Genomic DNA, 26119 nt, shown 5'->3' with positions numbered 1-26119 from the left:
GGCAGGCGGGATAATAAGGTTGGACAGCATTGAGCGCTGCTGCTGCTGTACCCCCCCACCCCCCACGTGCTCAATGGAACATTGTGGCCCTTGTTTGGATGCATATGACGAACCGCCACTGTACCACACACAATTAAGCTTTGCTTCTAATCTGAGATGCCACTGATAGATGTGGTACATGTGAGGGAGAGAATGTAAGTGCTTTCTGTACCTGACAGTGGAAGACATACTCCGGTGTGGTCTTCTTATACTTCATGTTCCACACCAACGCTACGCCGTCTGGCTCGTGAGGTGCGTCCATGTTGTTGTTGTAGGAAGCGACCAGCAGTTCAGGATACTGGGAGGACAACAAAATGAGTCAGCGGGATGGGGGGGGGTCAGGATTGAAACCCGCCCTGGTTCGTGCTCCTGAATCCATTCAGAAGTAACCCTTTCCTTATGATGTATGGCTTGTTTAAGTCACCCCATCCCCTTAAGAACACCGGTTAAGTTTTTACTTCCTTTGATAACTTCAAAAGGTGATTGCAGATATTAATGAAAGAAAAAAAACAAAAAGGGTAATAAGAAACCCTTCCCTGATGTAAACAAACAATTAACCTTGTGTTGCTTTGAATAATGAATATGAAACGCAGCGTCTGAATACACAATTCCAAATGAGAAGGGTATGGATTTCCCACTGGGCAGCTAAATGCTGCGTACAAAAGGCTGGCATTCAATCAGTGTCACAAGTCATTGCAGAATCATGCATGAAATAACTTTGGACGCCAAAGGAAACAAATCATTACAGCCCCCTGACTGAGTGACAATTTGGGAGGGACATAACTTTCATTTCCTGGGGGACTGGTGGCAGAAGTAAATGCTGTCAAACTCTAGCTATGCAATCATAAAGCATTGTATAGCTGGCCAAAGTTAATTTGTTCCAACAGTCAATTAGCTGCACCTTTGTACACCCAATTACCTCTGTGTGGGGAAAGCAAGGCAAGCGTGAACTAAACAAAGATTTAATTCATCACCAAAGACTTAAACTACACTGATTATTAATTACTATTCTTATATATGGGAATAAAAGATATATTCCTTCGATTTGTTGACATTATATATGTATGTACTAGGGGTGGGGGCCGAACTCTAATACGGTATTTTGAACGGCACGAATAATGACTTTTTTACGAATAATGAATTCAAACAAATACTTGAAAAAATATTTGTATTCGGGAACAATTAAAACATCTTATCAGAAAGTTGCATTTCTTCGTGAGATCGCAGTGCATGCCCAGATCAGCCAATGAGTGACTGATTAGTGATTATTCAATTGCGCTGCGTTTGGTTGCTATTTACTTCTGTGGTTGGGCGTTCTCCTGTTGCCTCTGTTAGCATTAGCTCGCTAACGTTAAGGCTGTTGACAGTGTAATGTCCACATTGGCTTTAAACGGTTAAGTAAGTAAGGCTTGGGAACCTGATTTGTAATTTTACTTGAATACAAATACGAATTGTTTTCACACCTCAACACGCCTCTCCGTGAATCACCACCTTATCGTGGTGGAGGGGTTTGAGTGCCCGAGTGATCCGAGGAGCTATGTTGTCTGGGGCTATATGCCCCTGGTAGGGTCTCCCAAGGCAAACAGGTCCGAGGTGACGGGTCAGACCAAGAGTGATTCAGAAGACCCATATGAGCAAGAACGAGAGGAGAAAGCGTACCTCGCCCGGATGTGGGATACCGGGGCCTCACCCTGGAGCCAGGCCCGGGGGAGGGGCTCGCAGGCGAGCGCCTGGTGGTCGGGCCTTCACCCGTGGAGCCCGGCCGGGCCCAGCCCGAAGAAGCCACACGGGATCTCCCCCTCGTAGACCCACCATCTACGGGGGCAAGCATAAGGGTCCGGTGCAATGTGTGTTGGGAGGCGGTCAAGGGCGGGTGCGTAGGCGACCTGGTCTTCGGCGGCCAAATCTGGTTCTTGGGACATGGAATGTCACTTCGCTGGTGGGGAAGGAACCTGAACTTGTGCGAGAGGTTGAGACATTCCGACTAGACATAGTCGGACTCACCTCGACCCACAGTTTGGGTTCCGGAACCAAACTCCTCGAGAGGGGCTGGACCTTGTTCTACTCTGGAGTTGCTGCAGGGGAGAGGCGGCGAGCTGGTGTGGGATTATTAATAGCCCCCCGGCTTGGTGCCTCTGTGTTGGAGTCAGCCCCGGTGAACGAGAGGGTCATTTCCCTACGCCTTCGGGCTGGGGAAAGGGTCCTGACTGTCATTTGTGCGTACGCACCAAATGGCAGTTCGGAGTACCCGGCCTTCCTGGAGTCCGTCAGAGGGGTGCTGGAGAGCACCCCAGCTGGTGACTCCGTCGTTCTACTGGGAGACTTCAACGCCCATGTGGGCAATGACAGTGTGACCTGGAGGGGCGTGATTGGGAGGAACGGCCTCCCTGATCTGAACCCGTGCGGTGTGATGTTATTGGACTTCTGTGCGAACCACAGTTTGTCCATAACTAACACCATGTTCGAACATAGGGATGTCCATAAGTGCACTTGGCACCAGGACACCCTAGGCCGCAGGTCTATGATCGACTTTGTAGTCGTATCATCAGACCTGCGTCCGCATGTTCTGGACACACGGGTGAAGAGAGGGGCTGAGCTGTCAACTGATCACCACCTGGTGATGAGTTGGATTAGATGGCGGGGGAGAATGCTGGACAGACCTGGTAGACCCAAACGAGTAGTGAGGGTGTGCTGGGAACGTCTGGCAGAGTCTCCCGTTCGTCGAGTCTTCAACTCTCACCTCCGGCAGAGCTTCACCTGCATCCCGGGGGAGGACCGGGATATTGAGTCCGAATGGGCCATATTCCGTGCCTCCATTGCTGAGGCAGCTGACCGGAGCTGCGGCCGCAAGGCGGTCGGTGCCAGTCGCGGTGGCAGGCCCCGAACCCGATGGTGGACACCAGAGGTCAGGGCTGCCGTCAAGCTGAAGAAGGAGTCCTATCGAGCCTTGATGGCTTGTGGGACTCCGGAAGCAGCTGACAGGTACCGTCAGGCCAAACGGTTTGCGGCTTCGGCGGTGGTCGAGGCAAAAACTCGGGTGTGGGAGGAATTCGGTGAGGCCATGGAGCACGACTTTCGGTCGGCCTCGAAGAGGTTCTGGCAAACCATCCGGCGCCTCAGAAAAGGGAAGCAGTGCCCAGTCCACACTGTTTACAGTGGAGACGGGGGCCTGCTGACCTCGACTGGGGATGTAGTCGGACGGTGGAAGGAATACTTTGAGGCCCTTCTCAATCCCACTGACATACCTTCCATAGAGGAAGCAGAGTCTGAGGACACATACGTGGACAGTACCATCACTGTGGCTGAGGTATCTGGGGTCGTTAAGACGCTCCTCAGTGGCAAAGCTCCGGGGGTGGACGAGTTCCGCCCAGAATTCCTCAAGGCTCTGGATGTTGAGGGACTGTCTTGGCTGACACGTCTCTTCAACATTGCATGGAAGTCGGGAACAGTACCTTTGGATTGGCAGACCGGGGTGGTGGTCCCCCTTTTCAAGAAGGGTGACCAGAGGGTGTGTTCCAACTACAGGGGGATCACACTCCTCAGCCTCCCTGGGAAAGTCTATTCCAGGGTGCTGGAGAGAAGGGTACGACCGTTGGCCGAACCTCTGATACAAGAGGTCCAATGCGGTTTTCGTCCTGGTCGTGGAACACTGGACCAGCTCTACACCCTCACGAGGGTGCTTGAGGGTGCATGGGAGTTTGCCCAACCAGTCTACATGTGCTTTGTAGACCTGGAAAAGGCATTCGACCGTGTCCCTCGTAGCGTCCTTTGGGGGGTGCTCCGGGAGTACGGGATTGGTGGCGCGCTACTACGTGCTATCCGGTCCTTGTACAAACGGGGCAGGAGTCTGGTTCGCATTGCCAGTAGTAAGTCGAGCCTGTTTCCGGTAAACGTTGGTCTCCGCCAAGGCTGCCCTTTGTCACCGATTCTGTTCACAATTTTCATGGACAGAATTTCTAGGCGCAGCCAAGGTGTTGAGGGAGTCCAGTTCGGGGGCCTTAGAATCTCATCTCTGCTATTTGCAGATGATGTGGTTCTTATGGCTTCTTCGGGCTGCGACCTTCAGCGTTTACTGGGACGGTTTGCATCTGAGTGTGAAGCGGCTGGGATGAGACTCAGTACCTCCAAATCAGAGGCCATGGTTCTCAGTCGGGAAAGGGTGGAGTGCTCTCTCCGGGTTGGGAATGAGGTCCTTCCCCAGGTGGAGGAGTTTAAGTATCTCGGGGTCTTGTTCACGAGTGAGGGAAAGTGGGAGCGTGAGGTCGACAGACGGATCGGTGCAGCCTCGGCAGTAATGCGGTCGCTGTACCGGACCGTCGTGGTGAAAAGAGAGCTGAGCCGGAGGGCAAAGCTCTCAATTTTCCGGTCGATCTTTGTTCCCACCCTCACCTATGGTCATGAGCTTTGGGTCATGACCGAAAGAATGAGATCGCGGATACAGGCGGCTGAAATGAGTTTCCTCCGTAGGGTAGCTGGACTCACCCTAAGAGATAGGGTGAGGAGCTCAGCCATCCGGGAGGGGCTCAGAGTAGAGCCGCTTCTCCTTCACATCGAGAGGAGTCAGTTGAGGTGGCTCGGGCATCTAGTCCGGATGCCTCCCGGACGCCTCCCTGGGGAGGTGTTCCGGGCATGCCCAGCCGGGAAAAGGCCCCGGGGCAGACCTAGGACACGCTGGAGGGACTATGTCTCACAGCTGGCCTGGGAACGCCTTGGTGTCCTCCCGGTGGAGCTGGAGGAGGTGGCCGGGGACCGGGAAGTCTGGGCTTCCCTTCTAAGACTGCTGCCCCCGCGACCCGGACCCGGATAAGCGGAGGAAAATGGATGGATGGATGGACCTCAACAAATACGAATAAAAATACAGGCTGTGTTGCACACGCCTAGTATATATGTGGAACTTTTTATGTTTGAAAATTATTAATTTAGGCCAATTTGCTTAAATATGCATTTTCACTAATAACAGGCTATAGTCAATGACAAAACAGCTATCATTTATTAATTATCTTTTGAAAACCGTGATATAGCGAGAGAGTGATACTGAAACAATAGTGAGAGGGGACTGTACTATATGCAGGTTCATTTGCAGAACAAGAGGGGGAAGAGAAAGACCTGGGGGGACCAGTCCAGGCAGGTGACCACACGATGCTTGGCCCAGCGCTCGTCTGTGAATTGTCTATTGAGCGAAAGTTTTGCTCCAGCCTGGATTTCTCTGTGAGGAAAGAAGAAACCACCCAGAAAAAAAAACATTAAACATCCCCTTCAAAATGCAAAGTATACAAACATTCTTGTTATCAATTAATTACCCCTCCTTTTCCTCCAGGTCTCGGCCACTGTAGTCAAAGAAGAGGTCCACGTGCTCGGACAAAGCCCTCTCCATGATGCGAGTGCTGTGGTCGAAGAAATTCACAAACTCCTCCGAGTGCAGAATCTGGAGTTTCTCCTCTTCGGTCAACTCGTGGAGAACTACTGTAGACAGGAAGACCTCATTTACATATTTGACACACACGCACACACTCAACATATACATGTTATTCTTAATATTTTGACTTTATTTTTGTTTACTGTTGTTTTCTTTTAATTTTCTTGTTAATTTATACTTTTAGAAAGGGCAGCGGGCTGCAAAGGACCCCAGGGTCGCACTTTGGACACCCCTGCTTGACAAAAAGGGACTTAGAAATGCAAGATGGCAGATGAGTGCAGTGTATTTCAAAGAACATCTTTGCAGTCTGATTCACTCACAAAAGAGGATGAAAACATTACAAGTGGTCCTTCGATTACACCATTCCGCAGTCTTTTATTTATCTCCTATAAATGTATTAAAAACTTGCATATAAAAATTGCACAGGTCTCACTGTAGAACTAGTCCCAGTGTGGCATGAGATTCTTTCACCAGGGGGCAAGAACACAGTGTGTGCCTGAACTGAGGAAATATAACATTGCTTATTATGTCACTTTCACTCGTTTTTTTAGTTTTTAGTTCATGTTTTTAGTTTTTAGTTTATTCATGTCTCCCAAGTGACATCAGGTGGAGCAGTGCGGCAAAGAAAAGGAAAGCAGTCACCATGGAAGTGAACATGAAGATCAAAGGAGACACCACTGGACTGTGGCAACCATGTTGATGATTGAAATATTGTAAATAGTGCATGCGGTCTTTTGCTGTGTGAGAATTATTGTGTTGGCAATTTTCAATGACGTAGAACAGTACTGTGTCATTTTTAACAGTTGGTAGGTTTCACTACATGCATCCATGTCAAAAAGCCTTAGAAGAAGTGAATAAATGGTACATCTCCACAAATAGTACACACACAGTACCTTCCTCCTCCTCTTTTTGGTCCGGCTTCTCAATTTGAATCTCCACCACTGGCGGCTGCGGAGCAGTTTCTTCCTCTTCTTCCTCATCTGTTGATCAGAATCAATGAATGGTTGGTTACTGTGCCTTATGACTACATAATGTATAACCTACTCCTATTACTGGTTGAATGTTTCCAACACATATATTGTAGGGTTGGGAATGATAAACCGATGTGAATGGATATCTGGTTTGACAAGCGAGAGATACAGCAAACAACACGAGAACCTGGGCTTCCATAGATTACCGTGAATGAAGACGATGACGAATGATGGAAAAGAGTAGCAATGCACACAATATAGCTATCTAATTTATCTTACTTGTTATGTATCATGTAAAACCAAGACAGAAACGACATCAAATTAAAGGCACATAATGAATACAGACCCACAACACACCAGTACGAGCCTGAAGTTTGTTTTGTTTGATTACACGTTGACGCTTGCACAGATCCAACAATTATGGACACTAGCAGTCAAATGTCATCAAATATTACCTTTATGCATTCCCACCTCGTATCGGCATTCGGGGCCCAATATGAGGTGAAAGGAAAAGGGGAAAGATACAGTATAGTAGTATAGTAGTCTGCAGCGTGGGAGAACGTTGTGTTCAAAGGCTGTTGAACAAAGTGGGACGGGTTGCGGTTTGCAACAAATAGCATAAAAATGCCAAATTGTGGGATTTCTGTGTTTTTTTTATCATTAAAAGTGCTAGTTCAACATGGTCACATCCAAGCGAGGCCACATTAAGGAAGCTGATTTCAAACAATAATTGATGAATAAGACCATTCCGTGTTATGAAGGTGACCAATCTCCAGCTCCATGTCTTAAAGGGGAAGTGCAAGTTCTCTATTCCATCTCCATATGTTTCTTCTAGCTATTGACACATCGCTCCAATCTTCACTTCGATCATGTTTGTGTGGCTGAGCGATGTTACCCTGATGACGTCAAAGCTGGAAATGACGACTAGTTCACCATGGCCGACGCCACGAACTGTAAATGTAATTTTTGCTCATTTACTGTTTGCTTTGGTAATGTAGAACATAACTACAAAAATATATTATACATACATTCAAGCAAAATTGCTTAAATCATGTCAGGGAGCCTTTAATGTCTCGAAAAACCAATGTAACCGTAGAATCGTATCAAATTAATTCCCTCCGTTTTGAATATATCCTTATTGAATGGTATCTAGATGTGTATCAAATCATCTACCACAAAGAGATTTACAACCCTCATATATTGTATACGTATATACAACTGAATACTATATACAAACATGTTCATGTCTTAAAAGAGTTGTACACCTTTCTTCCACATCCACTATTCTCTGCTTCCAATAAAAGCGTCTCAGTGTTTGCGGGCACTGCAAAAGACTGATTTTTTTTTTTTTATCAGCCTTGCATTCGTTAAGTTTGTCAAGCACAATGCTGCCTTTCAAAAGAGATGTCGCGTCTGTAAAAGCAGGAAGGTTGTCATTTGTGTTAAACGGACACGGCACGGCGGGTGTCTTGTTGTCACGGACAGCCCACTTTTTCCCCCAGCTGTTAATGAGCCTTCAGCCATTCAAAGGCGAGGCCTAGTTGTCAGTGTAGCGCTTTTTGCTCTGCGTCGCAGAAGCCGCTTGGCCCCCTCTAAAAGGCAACAGGGCCGAGCAGGTGCCCGGGTGCATCCCATTGGTCCAGCCAGATGACGGCATGGTGCAAAAAGCAGATGGTGATGCCGGGATTGTCTTGTACTCTTCAGCGGTGGCATGGGGATGGGCACAGAGGTTTTTCCACCCGGCTGCTCCGAGACAAGCGATCCCCCGCCCCTGAACTGCAAAGTCTGTGTAATTACCATCCTAGCAGGAGGTCCTGAAACTTCTATTCAAGCGTAGATAATGTACAACAAACTACAGCCTCGACCAGCTGGCAAACTGCACACTGCTTGTATCTATCTCTAAGCGTGTGCAAGCACGTTTTCAAAAGACGTCTCTTAGACACAGCACACAGCCCGCACTTGGAAATAATAAACAAAGTCATAATGAAAGGGGAAAGAAAATCAGAGCTGCTTCATACACAAGGTTATCTTGGGCTTATGGCTAATCTATGGCGACAGCACCGCATGACAGAATTTCCTTCCCACTGAGATAATCTAAATGATAATGTCATCTGTCACTTTGTCCATCAGGTGATTTATGCCCTTTCCAACATGGAAGAGGAGCGCTTTGGAAGGACATTATTGGGCACGCTGATGAGTTTACTGGTTTGATGACATGGGCCGCTTCAACGTACGACCGTATGCTCGGCAACCAACCAGAGAAGGTGAAAATCTTTCCTTTTCAAGGGTCTCAATCAGGCTTAAAGGAAAACAGTAATCACTGTTTTTTAGCTGGACCAGACCGTGCGTCAGCCCTTTCCCTGGTGAGGCAGCCGGAGCAATCAACCTGCCAGGCATTAGGAGCGGATAGACAATCTGAAAATAAAGGGTATAATGCACCTGCCAGCCAAAATGGCCATTTGGAGAAAAGCTAGTGATCTTTGCGACCCCGGCGGGGATGTGGGTGTGTGTGTGTATGGGGGGGTGTAGCGCCGGGCCAGGGTGGGTGGGGGTTATATTTAACAGAATTCACCCGGATCATCGATGTCCTATATACAGACACCTCCTCTAAAAGAGGGCCCGATCATGGCTTTTGTACCACTTAAGAAAGAAAAGCTTTTTTGGGGGGGGGCTAAGAGGGGGAGTTGTGCAGTAATGACTGGTCTTAGCCGTTATACAACAAATTAAGGCAAACACAGCGAGTGATGTACAAGAATACCACTAAATGACCTTTGCTCTGTGCTGCAGGTGTCTTCCTCTTCCTGGGAGTCGCCACAGCACAAAAGTGTGAAAGCAGCAGAAGCAAAGCACTCTGCAAACGACCACACAGCCCTTTTTACTTTGCAACCTTTGCCACTAAGGCACAGTGCGGAAGACTGTTTAGAGACCACTTTCTTGTAAATGCTGCATATAAAACATTTGTGGATCAGAGCAAACAACTGCAAATTTCACAGCAAAACACCTAATGACACTTGCATAATAAACTTGGTTTGGCAGACCTTAGGTGATTGTATTGATGTCAAATGGACAGAGGGATTTAACAGAACCCTAATGTTTTTGGTTTATTAGTAACACTGTTATGCAGTCGTGCCTCGTATATTGTGGTTAATTGGTTCCAGACCTGGCCATGGTAAATAAATTGCCGCAAAGTAGGATTCAATATCAATACACACAATATTGGTAATATTATTTCTTAGTTATGTTATAGAAAACCTGTTTGCGAGCTAAATACATATTTTAAAGGGGACATTTATTTGTAGTTTTCAGATACATTTTCAGATAATGAGATTTATGCATTTGGAAGTGAGCCTAGAAAGAAAATTTGGGATGGCTCAAAACGCTCAATTTCAGAGGGTGTTGTAAAACTGTACTTTTGTGATGTCACAGAGGAGCGGGCTTCCTTATATGGCTGTGGCTGTAGGTGAGATACGCTCTCTCTGCGCTCCCGCAAGCTTTGCTTCTCTGTTTACGAAGCAAGCTCTGGCAGATGTTATTGTAGTTGGTGATTCCCAGCAAGAGAAAAATGTTTTCATCTGTCAACGACGTTTCACACGGGACTGTTTTTGTGAGCAATGGAGGTCAAATATCCGCCAAACTGTTGCTGACGCCAGAAGCAGCAGGCTCTCGCTGGGCATTAATGTTGGACCACAGTGTTGACTGTCTGGAACACGGTAGTCCCACAAATATGGGCAATGACCATATTTCCACTACCGATGCTGTGCCAAGATTGTCTACAGTTAGTAAATGTGGCGCCATTATTTTATGCAAAATATAATAGTTTGAAATCCCCTGGTTTTTGCATGTATAATGCAAGCGGAAACTTATCCTACTTTGTTCGATGGTCCTTGAATGCATCATGTAACTTTCTCCCATACTGCACAGACAGCCTCCTATAGTGTATTATTCCCCTCTTTCCTTTCACCTCATACTTGGTTCCACATGCTGATACTATGTGGGAATGCAGTCTGTGCACAAGTTTGTTAATTCATGTTCCTTTTAGCTTGTTTCCCTGTTTTCCTCAGTGAGGTATTTTCTGATGGTGAACTCAATGACGACGTGTGGTGGAGTTGATTTGAGCATACGGTGGGATGGATTCATATACATGGTGTTATTAGAGACATCCGCCTGCTTTGATTGGAGGAAGTTGGCCACTTGTTGCTTCATGGCTGCAACATCCATCCCGTCCGGTTCACCTCGTCTGTTCTAGTACAAGATCTGGGTGTAATGTGGAGCCCAGTCTCAATCACAATCTTCATTTGTGTTCTGATCTCATCCATTGTATTCTTCATTTGCATGGTGATTATTTTCCCTTCTGCTTCATTATCATCTTGAAAGCTTTGCACTGTGATCTTCTGTCAGGATGCTAAGTATTATAGGGTATTGATGCGTTTTCTTCCATAAAAGTCTTGATCTCATCATGAATATCTTTTGTTATCCATTTCAGAGAGGATCCGGTTTGCTGTTTGAAATAGCTTCATTAGATCTTCATATCGCCTCTTTGCGGTATTTTTCCGTGATTGTAGGCTTACAATCTCATTTAAGAGATCTTGTGCCATGTCTTTTGTGCCGTCCTTCCTTGTGTTAGCTACTTGTTCCCGCAGTAGCTCCTTCATGGCGCCATATAATTGCAACTCCATCACATTCAACTTTTCACATCTTTGCCTCCAGGGACTCATCTGTCTCCTTGGATTGATTCTCTGGGACGGGATTTTCTTTCCTCGAGATGTGGCACTGTTGCTAAGCAACCGCTTAGAACTTAGTGTCATTCCACCGCCATGTTGTAGTGGTTAGCGTTCTGGACTTCGGTGCAAACGCCCCGGGTTCGAATCTCCACGAGTAATCATTTTGGGCATTCGTCAGGAAGGGCATCGGGAATATAAAGTGCTCAAGCCAAAATCAGTATGCGGATCAAAGCATCCGCTGTGGCGACTCCGAAAAGAAACAAACATTTGTGTCATTCGTCAAACATTTAGATAAATGGATAGACTTAGTTTATAGGCCATGACTATAATTCTTGCAAACACGCCTTTATAGACATGATTTTCTGGGTCACAGCCATGCTAGTAACTAACAAGGACCTTCTTCAGGCATGCATTCATACAACATTTCTTGGTTCTCTCTACATAAAAAGGGAGGTTAATATGATGAAATTGTGTTAATCAATAAAGCAAAAAAAGGGGTGATGCGCAATCCCATAGAAAACTGCGGCTGAATCACAACGAGATGCACTAATAAGTAAATCATGATCACGTTGCCCAATGAGTGACTACCCACATCTCTACATACAATAGGTATTATACGCATGAAGCACATAAAAGCCAACTCAATTCTGAAGTGGCACTCGAGATGAGAAGGCCGCTAAGAGCTTTTGTGATTTAAAGTTGTGACCTTGCTCTAAATCGACACTGATTAAAACAATCCCATTCTATTAAGTACTGGATTTGCTAAACTGCTGTAAATACCCAAAAGTCCTGTCAAGCCTTTTGTAGCACCACCCAGACTAAGCATTCTACATAACCCCCTTCCCCCATCACCACCCTGCTACTAAGTCAGTAATTACAGCCTGTTGTGAAAGAGTACAGTGATTCTTTGTATTTGTATGATCAACCACGTTCCCAGGAACAAATACACCAACCAAGCCTAGCCTAAACCTGGCAATATTATTTAAAATCTACATGATTGTTCCCAAACCCAGAAATAAACTCAGACTGTCCGGTCACCACGTTGGCGCTAGTACAAATGGTCTTCCTTGACAGCTGCCAAGTGATTCAAGCCTTCGAGTCTTTTACTGCTTTCATTGAGATGCCTAGCACTGCGACAGCGGGATTTCTCGGCATGTCGGGGGGGTCCTCCTCCCTCTAATGCCGCCGCCCGCTGACCTTGAGAGTGCCGCGCCGTCGCCTCCCTTTGACAACATGATAAATCGCTCAATCAGAAAACAGGCCTGACGCTAGACTGCACATCAGAAATGCACAGAGGGAAGCGAGCAGTGAGGTGGATGCGGGCCTCGTCGAGTGGCAAAAGAATGATGGCGCGAAAATGCACAGTGTCGCCGAATGCGTTTTGTTATGTGTGGCGATGGGAGAAGACAGGGAAGCAAGGGAGTTGATGAAATGATTACATAGTGGTGGCGAGGCGAAGTGTGCCTGGTGCTAAACCGCTGGCAGAAACCATCGCTGTTTAACAGAGTTTTACAATGTCCATTAAAGTCCACAGCAAAGAGCAATGAGGATTTTGCAATACTTTTCTCTTTTCACTGGCCCATCCTAAGCAGGCTTTCAGGGATGCTGAAAAAGACGTGTCCAATCATGTGAGTAAATTAACCAGACAGCCAAAATGACAGACTTGTGCTGGACGGTGAATTTGCAAGATCTGTGTTTGGACATCTTTCGGAGAGGAGGATTTGGATGGGGGGGGGTGGGCAACCACGAATTTAGACATAATATGCCATTACAAAAACAGATAGATCCAATATAATAGAACATGGCTCATCACGTGGATACTAGAACATTCCCAAACATCGGATTTCTCCCCTCCTGTCTGTACCTGGTCTCACCCTGCTCATTAACTAAACCAAAGAGAGGGGTGGGACTATTCTGGATTTAAATTGCTGCATCGACATCGTGTGTTTCCAGTCGGGGTGTCACCGCACGAGTGATGTACAACGATCCAACTGTAATTAGGGATGCTCCAATCAGGGTTTTATGCTGCTAATTCAGATTCCAATCAGAGGCAAATGGGTAATTATTTAAAAAAAAAAAAAAGAAACTTTTGGACGGATAGTTTTTAGCCTTTACTTTTTGTGAGACAATTTTATTCACACACCTGACATTAATTTGATGCATGTTTTGTTCCTCGGGGACCATGCATTTCTGATTTTCTGTGAACACCATTTTGCGCTGTTCCGATTAAATGTCTTAGCGAGTGTTGACTGCCAAGATAAAAGCTCTTCATCCATACCCCCCCCCCAGATTCCCAGTTCAGTGCATTTTTCTCGGAGATAAATAAAGTATCTATCTATCAGATGGCAAAACTGGGTCAAGTGGATAAGTTTGAGGTGGGCACGTTCCTTTTGTTGCTGTTTATGTTGCTACCACTTTCGAATCAATTCAGCATACTGGCTCGTTGGCGCTAATGTGCTAACCTTGCTCATAATTAATAATCCCACAAAGATGGTAGACACACCAGACGGAAAAAAAACAACAAATATCACCTTCTTTCTGCTGTGTCATGACAGGCGTCTGGGTCTCTTTGGTGTAAGACACCGTCTCTCGTGGAGGGAAGTCCACCTGAGTGACTTTGGCCATTCCCAGTTTGGGAGCTCCGCGCCTAAAAGCACATACAGATTCAAACGCTGCAAAAACCATCAAACCATGTGGGAAAAACAAACAAAAACAAAGCAAATCTCACCTCCTTACTAGAGGAATCGTATGCAGGTCAAAACATGGTTAAATGGGATGGCAAACTCCTCACATTAGTTTTACAGCTAAAGTTTCAATGATCAGACAGCTGAATTTGCTGAAGTGGAATCATCAAGTCATGACAAGTAAACATGCCATAGATTGAGAGAAGGGAAAATGACCAGGAAAGGAGAGAAGAGAGTGTCCAGTACCCCAGCTCAGAGTCAGAGTGAAGTTGAAGAGTGGACGGGTCAGAGTCCCAGTGCAGAGTCCTGGTTAGTGTCACAGGAACAAGGCAGCATTAGTGAGAGACGCAGACGAGCATCCAGGACATGAAGCACGGGTTAGCATCATGGCACAGGACATGCACATTGACAAAACACTATTTATTTATCTACACTGCAAAAAATAAAAATAAAAAAAAGTTGGGAATAAAGTTTGCAGTTGTAGATATTGGATATTGGAAAATAGTCGATACAGCAAATGTCAAAATTCTCACCCAAACAAACAGAGAGTCTGAAACCGACCCCATACTGTGTTTATTTGCTGATATCTTCCAACAGTTTTTGTTGTGGTTCACTTGTGGTTAAATGATTGAACAAAAGGCAACAAAAGAGGTGATCTCAGCATGCGGAGTTCTTTCTCAGCAGCACACGCAAACGTTGCTACAATCACACTAAAGTGTTCATACTCATAATGGCGTTGATGCACAATTGTTCCCTTGTTTGGCGAATTCATAAATCAGTGGAACAACAAGATCGTCACCTTCATCGTCAACATTACCATTTAATTTCACTTATACGTATATACACAGCGGATCCCGGCATACTCATGATTCAGCATTCGATTCCCCACAAAGTTGTCAAAAAAATATATACATTTCTCTGAAAACAGGACGTTTTGTCTGCACAAAAAGAAATGGTGTGATTTAATTCACAGGTGTGGGGGGGGACTAAGCTCCTAAAAATTCTGCAACGTTGGCAGATCTTTCTTTGTTGATGCATGGAACGATGCCGGTGCCAGCAACTTATACAGTAGTTTGTACAGACATAACAATTAATATACCAGGTATTTTCAAATTATGTCCCTTTGGGCAGATGGGGGATGACATCTCAAATAGTTGAGAACTGCTGTCATTGCAAATACCACACAAAGAAGAGCATTAAAAAAAAAAAAGAATTCAATTTCTCGTATATACTGTATTTACAATTCAAATGAGGTGTGAAGGTGCCCACCCACTCACATATTGGAGGGTGGGGGTGCTACTCAAAATGCATAAACACACAGACCCAGCAAGGGTGATGACACACAGTGTTAATGCGCAGCCGAGACCCTGTCACACCAAAGGCTCAGAGTTGTGTAGAGAGGCAAGGAGGGGGTGGCAGCCTCGGGGTAAAAACATGACCTCCATGTGTGTAGGAAATGGCCATACCAGTGAGGGAAATGAGTCAGTGCTTAGATGGTGGGGGCCTGATGGGACACTGGGGGGAGCTTGAATTTCAGCCGAGGGAAGGGGCTCTAATTAGGGGTTAAGAAGTCCCCCAGGCATCACCGTAGCCTGCCGTTTTATTGTTAATTCAAGATGATGCTGAATCAATGGCACATAAATCACATAAACAAGCACTCGGATGGAATCAACTAACTGTAACATCTACCACTGTAATTCATGGTATCGCTTCCACAACTGTATCAGTCCATACTGAAGACAGTGTGTGAAATGTGGAGTGTGTGTGTGTGTGTGTGTGTGTGTGCGCTCATACCTTGGTCCCACAGCTCCATCAGAGTCCTGGCTCCCGGTCTCACTTGGTGTGTCTGCCGATTTGGCAGTTGGAGACATGGGAGGGGGTGCTATATTAAAGATAAGAAAAACACATTTAAACACATGGCTTGCCGTAGCAGCACAGAGACGATAGCAACCGTACAAATATTGTGAATCCAAATACCATGCACCTCTTGACAAGTACGAGGAAACATCTTCCAATAAGGTAAGTCAATTATTGTTTCAAAAAGTGCAGCAATGCAAAATGATAGTAGCATCAACACTCCAATTTGGGCTGTCTCTGTACTAAAGCTGTTTCTGTGGTAAGTGACTGGCAAAGACTTTTTCTGTGGATCTTTTCTGCCACCTGCTGTTAGAAAAGTGACATTGTTTTTACTTGAGATATGTCATATTTGTTTTGGATATTTCAAATCCACATAAATGTAGTTGTTTTAAATATACAAGGCCATTAATTTAATCTTTCAGACAAACATTGCTTTGACATATCATATCTTGTCATCTTCTGCACTTCTTCACTCCATCTAAGATGGGGAATATGCACAGGACCATCATTGCTGAATCAAATAAGTCTTATACTTCTTCTTATACTTGGTATAATTTTTTTTTGTTTCTATAGGAGAAACATAGGATAATTAAAACATTTGATCTGCTAAAGCTATATACGATAATCATTCCTCACTCTTTTGTGGTTTTTCTACAATTAATAAATGATTGCTGTTTCATAGTTGACTATCAAAAATATGCATATTTAAGGAAATTGTACGTATTTTTATTTTCCAGCATAAAAGTTGCTAAATGAAGTAAAATATACCTAAAAGCCATTAACCACCGATGAATGAATGAATGTACTATCCTACATTGGTCACTGGTTGGGTTTTTTTCTTGTATGCTGAAAGGAGGTGATGATGCAACCCCTCACCAATGGATTAGGCTTGAGAGCAATTTTAATGTATCTTTTCACAAAAAGCTGTTTTTCTCCCTCTTCTAGCCAGAAACTGATATTTTCCTGAAACTCTATGTTCTACTGTTGATTAGTAAAGAAGATGAAAGACGAGAGTCTAATCTTTCTTTTGCTAGGTTCCATGTTTATATAACCATAGAACACAATACTCTGTGTGTGCCTAAAATGGCTGGTACTGAAGGGGTTTTGAAAATGAATGAGTTAATACCATCAACGAGGGATCGCTATACAACCTGTGGTATTTAACCCCTGATTTACCTTAGTCGTTTATCAACACCAATTAAGCAGTAAACAAACACAGCTTCAAATATGAAAATATGACGTGAACAGATAAGAAGTCACTTACCAACAGAGACATCTGATGTTATGCCAATGCTTTGTAGCAGAGCATCAGCTTCCCGTCTCTTCTTCTCCAAGTCAGTGTCGTCATGGTGAACGATAGCATCTTTCAGCTGTTCCGCCTGTGTTATAATGATAACAACTATGAATCCATGAATATCATCACATGTGTAAAAATAATGAAAATTGTGGCTCAAAGTTTTTTTTTTCCCCACAGAAAACACATCTCCCATTCACCATCTTCTATGATCATTAATTAGGGGAGAGTAGCTAAACATTTTATACTTTATATGTTAAGCGTGTGAGTGAACTGGGGCTGGGGCTGAATCTAATCTAATCATTACAACGGGGAGCGTGCCATGTGTCAAAAACAGACGTGTTTACTGTATGGGAGTATTAATTACCCATGTATTTCACCATTTGCTAGTCTCACTCTCCTGTCTCACTTTAAACCTAGGCATGTAGGACCAAACTGAAGGCTGAGTGTTCAAAAGTGCTTCTAGTAATAATGCGTAATAATAATAATAACCAGGGTTGTACACATGCATTTTAAATACAAAAACGTGAAGTTGAGGTCACCTCTTTCTTTTTGCGCTCCTCCTCCTTCCTTTTCTTCTCCTCTCGGATCTGTGCCAAACGCTGCTTCTTCCTTTCAAGCTCCGCCTTCAGCTCACTTTTGTCAGACATGATGCCAAACCTGCATTTCAAAAAAATTTGGTCTTCCAACTCTGGTTCATATCGTAACAATTTAAATTGTCAGATACTACTACTAATAATACTTGACACTTTAATTATTGCATTTGTAGTTTACAGTGGGATATAACTGCATAACCACTGTTTTTACAGTCTAATGCAGAGGGGTCCAACGTGAGCTAAATACTAAAAAAAAGAAAGGATGCAACTTTGCCACTTTGACATTTTGTAATGTAGATATGCTAAGGTGTTATAGTGTACATATTTCAAAGGAAAAAATGCATCTCAGCTTTGTGATATGGTGAAAAAGCATATTTTAAGTATCTTTTTTCATTAAAACTTACTTTTACTTCTACATTTTTTGGGACACCCCTGGTCTCGTACTTTGAAAATACGGTGATATGTGCTCAAATCACAGAATTGAATCATAATCATTAACACACAGTTTGACAGTGTGTGTTTATCAAACATCAAACTGCAGGCCTGTCAACAGACTGCTAGAATTAAAGCCCCACCCTGCTATTCATAGCTCTCCCGGACGTGGCTAGCATCCCTTGAAAACAAAACACTACATGTTTATACTTACCACATGTGGGCATCTCCACATATAAAGTTAAAAGTTATTCAGAACACTTATTCCAACCACAGCTCCACTCGAGACACATCTAACTGTGATCCATTGTCTACATCACAGCCGCAGTTAGCCTGCCATGCTATCACTAGCTAGGTATCATTCACCGGTATACACAACACGTACTAACACGCACATAATATACGCGTGTAAGGCTAGTAAAACATGTATTTATGTGAGCAAAATCATTTAAAACGTTAAAAATGTTAATTGAAACATTAATTTATAGCAAGAGCAGTACCGCCGGTTAGCTAACCCATGCTAAGGCAGTTAGCAAAAGCGAGCACTGCGGGGCTGTCATTCGCGAGCATCTTTACAAATAAAGCAACTTAGCCTAGCCAAACAGTGAGAAATAACTTAAATGTTAAAACTATCATACGAGGTAAAATGTTAAGCATTCTTCAAACCTTTGACTCCGTTTCGGAGTAGAAAACCTTCAGTCCGAAGTCAAAACAAACCAGCAAAGTACGGCTGCCGTGAAGGGTCAAAATGGAGGATTGACGTATTCCAAAGCGGAAGTAGTTGTTTTTTTTATACTTTTATTATTCAAAGACGAGTTTACGGAACAGTACCAATGCACTCATGTAAAATAGCTTCAATAATTATGAAACTATGAACATTATCCAGAAAAACAACATTGGAAACCTGAAGTGTATAAAATAAATCTTGAAGCATGTGCGACGGATACACTTGGAGAAAAACAGACGGTGTAGTCAGGTAAAGTTAGAGCACAACAAATACACAAATAAACAAATACAACCTTTGAAATGGTATTTGACATTAGAGCCCTCTAGCCATGCAATAACACCTTTACAAATACACTTCTATGACCCAATATATTAGACATAATAAGAGAAAAATAGACGTGCAAGGCATAAAGGCTCCTTTGTACTACGTCTCATCAATGTAACAACACTGACACCTAGTGAGCAGTCCGGAATACTACACATTAGAAAGTCTATGAATGTGTCTGCTGAATGCCGTTTATTTGTATTTTACTTCATTTATATGCTTGAAAATGCCCATTTTCAGCATCTTTTATTCACAGGGGTGTCACAACATCTCGTGCCGCAAGATCTCACAAGATTAAAATGTGACAAGATTGTCATTTTTAAGGGAACTAAGCCTGGGATGATAAAAAAAATATTAATTAATCCCAATAAATGAAAACGAACTCGCAAACGGGCAGGAAGAGAGTTCTCTCTGTGCATTGGTTGCATTGCATTGGTAGAACAACAGCATGAACAAAGTAAGATCTTTTATCAGTCATGCAGTCTCTTTGTCTCGGAGGGTGGAGGCGGGGCCGCGAGTATACACACAAAGTGCAGAAGAGTGTAATGTAGTAGAAATTCAATTAGTAGATATATAATATATTGTCATACATTTTTTTCATTGCAATTTTCTTAAAAGTAATGTTACAATCTCGTGTGTCCTCTAGTCCCGTGAACTAAGTGTCTCTTGTGACACCCCTATGAATAAATATGATATATTTTTGCAAAATTGCATGGCAAGGGATTACTGAAATTCTTTTCCAAAAGGTCAGATGAAAAGCAAAACGTACAAAAACAAAGAAAACATTAACCAAATATACATTTCATAGAGAATAGTTATAGTCTTCCATGTGGGAAAACAACATACAATAAACAGCATGAAGTATTTCTTGTATTCTACAAAGAGAAGCGTAGCAAGTACACCATGCTTACGTATACAATACACTGTATATGAATTGTATATATAAAAACTGCACTGTCTTTGACCAATACAGCCTTCTGACAATCCAAGTCACTTGTTTACAAAGAATCATCTAATGATTACTCCTCTTGCGGAGCTCCCCCGTGGCTTCGGCATCGTTTTCCTCCGAGAGCTGAGACAGAGCCGGACCCACTTTTGTGCTCTCCTCACCGACCCCGTCGGAATGCAAGCTATGCAAGCTCTGCTCGTTGGGCCGTTTCCAAGACGATCGAGTGGCAATCCACAGGATCAGAACTCCGAAAACGACTAGAAGGAATCCCAGAACGTTCACAAATATTGCCTCTGGAGGAGATTGATTATACGCCGGGTTGCGCCTACGTGAGAAGATTGCAGTACATGAATGGAGTCCTCACTGTACAAAAGGCATTACTTGTTTCTTTCTTTTCCTGACTTACAGCGCAAATATGAGTTTCTCAGTGATGCCCATCAGTGCCACTGCTATAATGGATGCAAAGAGCAGTAGACCACTGTAGACATGCACGGGCATGAAGGCCGCCTTCCACGATACAGGTGTCACAGGTATCAAGTACATGGCCACCCCTAAAACAAGCTGAAGGAAAACATCCACAAACAAAATCATCAACATAAAAACACATTTATCATCGACTTAAAGACCACAGCCTTTTAAGCAAAGCCACACCTATGAGATGGATTATTTATGAATTATGAATGCTCACTAAAACAATATTTGATGAAGAGTGATGCCTTTTGTGTACATAGAAAAATTTATTTACATTTATATGAAGTTTATTTTGTGCTGCTGCATGTCCTGTATACTAATTTATAACCCACAAGGCATGCCGAGAAGCCCATGTGCACACGTCCAACAGCAAGTTAGTTACCCAGCATGTCCCGCGGGTTATAAAAAGTATTGTTTTGCATGTACAGCAATCCCACGCCACTTTTGTGGTTGAGTACGGCCTACTATTGTTTTTAAAAAATCTGCTTATTTCAAAAGTTTTTTGCCTAAATGAAACATTTTCAAGCATAAAAATGGTTAAATAAAGTAAATTACAAATATAAGGCATTCAGAAGATGCATTCAAAGACCTTGCGATGACATGTAGTATTCTGTCAGTAATGTCACATTGACGAGACAATAACCGCTGCACGAAATAAAGAAAGGAACAATTTGTGAGTCTGTATTGTAACTTCTCTTATTAAGGCTACTAATAATAGGTAATAGGCATGTAAAGGTGACTATAGGGGTGTTACACCATGTCAAGAGGACTTTAATAATGTAAAAGAAAAATAATTAGAAGGTTGTAAAACAGGTTTTCTATGTTCAAAGTACGATTTCTAAAAGGAATTCTACTTTAAAAATTAAAATTACTTTAAAAATTAACTTAAAACAGCCCGGTTTGGAGCCTATTATTGCAATAAACGATGGATTACTGCATGTTGGTGTGTTAGTGTTTATTCCGATACTTATGTAATCCATGCGTGGTGTGCAGTGTGAGCGTCTTAATTACTTGCTCGCTCATTTTTTTTTACATAACAGGGATCTATTCTACTCACTTTTGTTATAATGCACAGAAATATTACTATTTGAATTTGAAAAAAAAATAACGTACTGGAATGCATTTACCTGCAAAGCATAGAGTATGACAGCTGCCAGACCCAACCAGCTGTGCAGGCTGTACATGTTGGGGATCTTGGCTGCATTGTGGTAGTCAAAAACCGCCACCATGGCCACAACAGCGAAAACAAAGGCCACCAAGTTCAAGCCTGCGTGGATGAACTTCATTGTCAGTTTGCTGCACCGCCAGCTCCATGGGAGTCTGTACACGATGATGGCTGAAAAAGAGAGAAGAGTCATCAGTCATCAGTCTTATGATATGACCCATATCATATCTAAATATAATCCACTTCATAAAAACACATCAAACACATTCCTCCTCTTTGAAAAGTGGATCCATTGTGTGCATGAAACGCACCTGTACAACTTATTAGCAACTAATAAAAGAGCTGACTAATGGTGTTTGCTTATGATTGACACTTGGAAGCGCGACCTGTTTATTAGTGCGGCTGGAGCCTGCAGCCATGATTACGCAGTAAATGAGCAAAACAGGAGGAAACAATCTCACAGTGACATGCAGTTTTCAATGATTCCTTCGTCAGTGAGACTCGTGTCTTCATTAAGTACCCGTGAGTCAATAAAAGTTGAGTCATCAAGTACCTGTGAGTTAATGAAACTCGAGTCTTCTTTGAATACACGTGAGTCATTGAAACTCAAGGCTTCATAGAGTAACCGTGAATCGGTGAAACTCAATGATTCGTCACGATACCCGTGAGTCAATGACATCTGAGATTTTTTTGAGTACACGTGAGTCAGTTGCTGCAACTCGAGGCCTTGTCGGACACCAGTGAGTCAGTAAAATGATTCCTTCGTCAGTGAAACTTGTGTCTTCATTAAGTACCCGTGAGTCGATAAAAGTTGAGTCTTCTGCGATTACCTGTAAGTCAGTGAAACTCAAGGCTTCTGGGTGTACCCGGGAGTCTTTGTCGAGTGTCAGTGAGTCCATGAAAATCAAGTACTCGTGAGTTAATGAAACTCGAGTCTTCTTTGAATACACGTGAGTCATTGAAACTCAAGGCTTCATAGAGTAACCGTGAATCGGTGAAACTCAATGATTCGTCACGATACCCGTGAGTCAATGAAATCTGAGATTTTTTGGAGTACACGTGAGTCAGTTGCTGCAACTCGAGGCCTTGTCGGACACCAATGAGTCAGTAAAATGATTCCTTCGTCAGTGAAACTTGTGTCTTCATTAAGTACCCGTGAGTCGATAAAAGTTGAGTCTTCTGCGATTACCTGTAAGTCAGTGAAACTCGAGGCTTCTGGGTGTACCCGAGAGTCAGTGAAACCTGAGTCTTTGTCGAGTGTCAGTGAGTCCGTGAAAATCAAGTACCCGTGAGTTAATGAAACTCGAGTCTTCTTTGAATACACGTGAGTCATTGAAACTCAAGGCTTCATAGAGTAACCGTGAATCGGCGAAACTCAATGATTCGTCAGACACCCGTGAGTCAATGAAATCTGAGATTTTTTGAGTACACATGAGTCAGTTGCTGCAACCCGAGGCCTTGTCGGACACCAATGAGTCAGTAAAATCTTGAGGCTTCATTGAGTCAGGGAAACTCAAGTCTTCAGTGAGTACCCGTGAGTCTGCGAAACTTGAGTATTCATCGAGCAGCTGTGAGTCCATGAAATTTGAGGTTTTGAGTACCGATGAGTCAGTGAAGCTCAAAGCCCTGAATGCTTGTGAATTTCAGTTTTCTTTAAGTATCCTTGAGTCAGTAAATCCGAGTCTTCATCGAGTACCCGTGAGTCAATGAAAACCAAATCTTTGTTGAGTCACTCAAGTATTCATTGAGTAGACATAAATACCCGTGAGTGCCGATGGAGTCAGCAGCTAGCAAGTTTTGAACGACTCGTTTGAAGAGTCGGAATGAAGCGTTCATGTGAGAATTACCCTAAAGCCACTCTACCTGTCACCTGCTGTCTTACCCAAATGCCTTATTTTATTTTGAAGGACTGATTACAGGATGTTAAGACAAGGAAGAAGGGCAAAACAATAGTTTTCCGGTGAAAACAGGATTGTTGACAGTTTTTTTGTGAACATATTCATACACAAGGACTGCTGAGACGTACAGTGGACTTCCGCTAACTTTGACGTCTCATCTGTGCAAAAACGTTGCAAAACACAGCAGCACTAGATTCGTAGTTTTTCTGAAACTGGTGTTTATCGCCACGCCCCATTTTCACCCCCACGCTGCATGCATGCTTGTTGTGCAACCACTGGCAACACAAACACTTGAGAAAAAGTCAACTCACCCAGACCCTGCAGGACAATAAACCCGCAGACGATCAGAACCGGGTGCCAGTTAAATTCCGCCGAACCTCCGTCCCAAGCCAGACCCTCTCTAAAGTGCAGGACCCATCTTAGCACGAAGATGATGGAGATGATTCCCAGCACCCCGGCGGAAAACAGAGTGGTTAGAAAGAGCTTGTAGTTCTCCATGGCGGCCATGGTCGGTCTGCCTGACTGTCTGGGCTGTCAGATGCAGGCCACGCTGGGGGAGGATGAAGATGATGAAGAGTTTCTGGTGAGGACGGACTTCTTGTGGTCACGTGACGCGCCGCTGTGTAAACGTCTGGAGGGAAGGAAGGAGGGAAGGAGGGAAGGAAAGAAGGGAGTTTTGTAACTTTGCTGGTTACACAAGACGGGAATATGTGCTGTTCGTGGGTCCTGTGGCGTGTATTATATAATTTACGATTTAGTTTCCTACATTTTATGACATCCTTCATTACACAAAATCCGCTTTGGTAACCTTGAAACTTTTTGGCCCTGCACCCTTGTCTTGCAGGGCTCCAACCCACGTGACAACTCACCAGGCCACCCCCCCGGCCTTTGTCAACTTTTATGTACTTTTACGTAAAGTTCCAGAAAGCCAAGTCATAAATGCTGTGAAAGTGAAAAGTGAGCGGTATCCTATATTTTCCTTATATTTATTATATTTTTCCTATATGTTTCCAAAAATTACAATTTTATTTTGTTTCTTATAGGATTATAGCTATTTCATTCATTCATTCATCTTGCCCGAAGACAGCACCCCCGACCCTCGTGGGGAAAAGCGGTAAAAATTGACTAAAGGGGTGTTATTTCCTGTCAAGAGGGCTCTAATAATGTTCATTCATTCATTCATTTTCTGCCGCTTATCCTCACAAGGGTCGCGGAGGGTGCTGGAGCCTATCCCAGCTGTCTTCAAGCAAGAGGCGGGGTACACCCTGGACTGGTGGCCAGCCAATCACAGGGCACATATAGACAAACAACCATTCACACTCACATTCATACCTATGGACAAATTGGAGTCGCCAATTAACCTAGCATGTTTTTTTGGAATGTGCAGGAAACCGGAGTACCCGGAGAAAACCCACAATGCACGGGGAGAACATGCAAACTCCACACAGAGATGGCCCAGGGTGGGATTGAACCCTGGTCTCCTAGCTGTGAGGTCTGCACGCTAACTACTAGACCACCGTGCCGCCCCTTATAGGATTATAACTATTTCATTTTCATTAATATTTTCCACTCTATGACACTTATTATTTTTCCTCGTTTTGGAAGGCATTAAAAAAATGGGACATTTTTTCTATTTGAAATACGACTATTTAATCTGAATAATTAGACTTTATTTATATAAAATTGCTTTATTTCCCCCCTCCCCCCATTTCTGTTGTTTATGTTTCGACTACCTGGTTGTCATCATTTTGACTTTATATTGTGTATCTGATGTGGACATCACAATTTATAGGATGCAGACAATGAAAAACATTACAGTGTAAAAAGAAAGGGTGAAAATATAAAAATGAAATGCATGAATATATTTAGATGACAACATGGTCAAGAAATCACTGTATTATAATATTTGGATTTTATTCTCATAACTTTATAACTTCATTTTCCCAAAACACCAACTTTCTTTGTTGTTTGTTTTACATAATATCTGACACAATGTGTTAAAAACACACACACACTAATTTTCCAGAATAATAAAATTTAATTTTATTTCTGGTAATATAACTTTTTGAATGTTTTTTTCTTCAGTGTTTTAACTTTATGCTACTAAAATGACATTAATTTATATATATATATATATATATATATATATATAATGATTGCGATACCGGTATCAACCGATATCACATTTTTATGGTGATATCAGGATGATAATTATCGGCATCGATATTTAGCGGACATCTGTAGTTATTTTTTATGACGGAGACATCCCTGAGGGGTTATGTTCCTGTGGTTTTTATAACCAGTATGTTATCACTCCATCCACTGCTGTTGTCAGCCTGGTGCCAGGTTCGACTCTTCCCATGTGACCCTGAACAGCAACATGCTTAGAAAAGGGACGGACGCATGACTTCACATGTTGTCTGCTGCCTCCATCAGAAGGAAGCGCAAACCAGCCAGTCCGACTTCCTGTGATTCCGTGGGATGGTGTGGAGCCCGCCCCGAGTGTATTTGTCTTCATTAGCAAAATCATCATTATCCATCGTCACGTGACATCTCACCTAAACAGATTACCAAA

The 26119-nt window shown here is 43.4% G+C and overlaps 2 protein-coding genes and 1 long non-coding RNA gene across 7 annotated transcripts in view; 1 reads left to right on the top strand and 2 right to left on the bottom strand.

Annotated features, from left to right (window-relative positions):
• dync1i2a (dynein, cytoplasmic 1, intermediate chain 2a) overlaps positions 1–18802 on the bottom strand; it is a 28080-nt gene extending 9278 nt beyond the window's left edge. The window contains exons 1-10 of one of the 5 annotated variants that reach the window (XM_058081128.1): positions 18677–18802; positions 17525–17642; positions 16953–17067; positions 15626–15713; positions 14048–14137; positions 13679–13794; positions 6349–6435; positions 5340–5502; positions 5146–5245; positions 212–337 (exon numbers count right to left, since the gene is read on the bottom strand). In XM_058081128.1, coding sequence (XP_057937111.1) covers positions 212–337; positions 5146–5245; positions 5340–5502; positions 6349–6435; positions 13679–13794; positions 14048–14137; positions 15626–15713; positions 16953–17067; positions 17525–17632 — 993 coding nt within the window. In that variant the 5' untranslated portion in view covers positions 17633–17642; positions 18677–18802. The remainder of the gene's footprint in view (positions 1–211; positions 338–5145; positions 5246–5339; positions 5503–6348; positions 6436–13678; positions 13795–14047; positions 14138–15625; positions 15714–16952; positions 17068–17524; positions 17643–18676) is intronic. The other 4 variants (XM_058081129.1, XM_058081130.1, XM_058081131.1 and 1 more) reach the window with 4 other exon arrangements.
• Positions 18803–18828: 26 nt separating this feature from the next.
• Positions 18829–24163, bottom strand: LOC131135377 (plasma membrane ascorbate-dependent reductase CYBRD1). Its single transcript, XM_058081122.1, has 4 exons — positions 23856–24163; positions 21609–21817; positions 20417–20571; positions 18829–20335 (listed from the first exon to the last, which is right to left on the bottom strand). Exons 1-4 carry the CDS (start codon positions 24049–24051, stop codon positions 20074–20076), a joined length of 822 nt encoding a protein of 273 aa, XP_057937105.1. The 5' UTR covers positions 24052–24163; the 3' UTR covers positions 18829–20073.
• Positions 23833–25527, top strand: LOC131135378 (uncharacterized). Its single transcript, XR_009131587.1, has 4 exons — positions 23833–24127; positions 24389–24501; positions 24588–24658; positions 24751–25527. It is a non-coding gene; the product is annotated as an uncharacterized LOC131135378 (long non-coding RNA).
• The last annotated feature ends 592 nt before the right edge of the window (positions 25528–26119 follow it).

This window comes from Doryrhamphus excisus, chromosome 9 (assembly GCF_030265055.1).
Source record: "Doryrhamphus excisus isolate RoL2022-K1 chromosome 9, RoL_Dexc_1.0, whole genome shotgun sequence".
NCBI lineage: Eukaryota > Metazoa > Chordata > Actinopteri > Syngnathiformes > Syngnathidae > Doryrhamphus > Doryrhamphus excisus.
The sequence above is the reverse complement of the archived record's forward strand: the minus strand, read 5'-3'. Positions and strand labels throughout refer to the sequence as shown.

Coding starts and splice junctions, on each gene's coding strand:
- LOC131135377 (XM_058081122.1), bottom strand. CDS start 24,051: ATGGCCGCCATGGAGAACTACAAGCTCTTTCTAACCACTCTGTTTTCC. Junction 21,818..23,855: donor TATTGTCCTGCAGGGTCTGG/GTGAGTTGACTT, acceptor TCTCTTTTTCAG/CCATCATCGTGTACAGACTC. Junction 20,572..21,608: donor TCATACTCTATGCTTTGCAG/GTAAATGCATTC, acceptor GTTTTCCTTCAG/CTTGTTTTAGGGGTGGCCAT.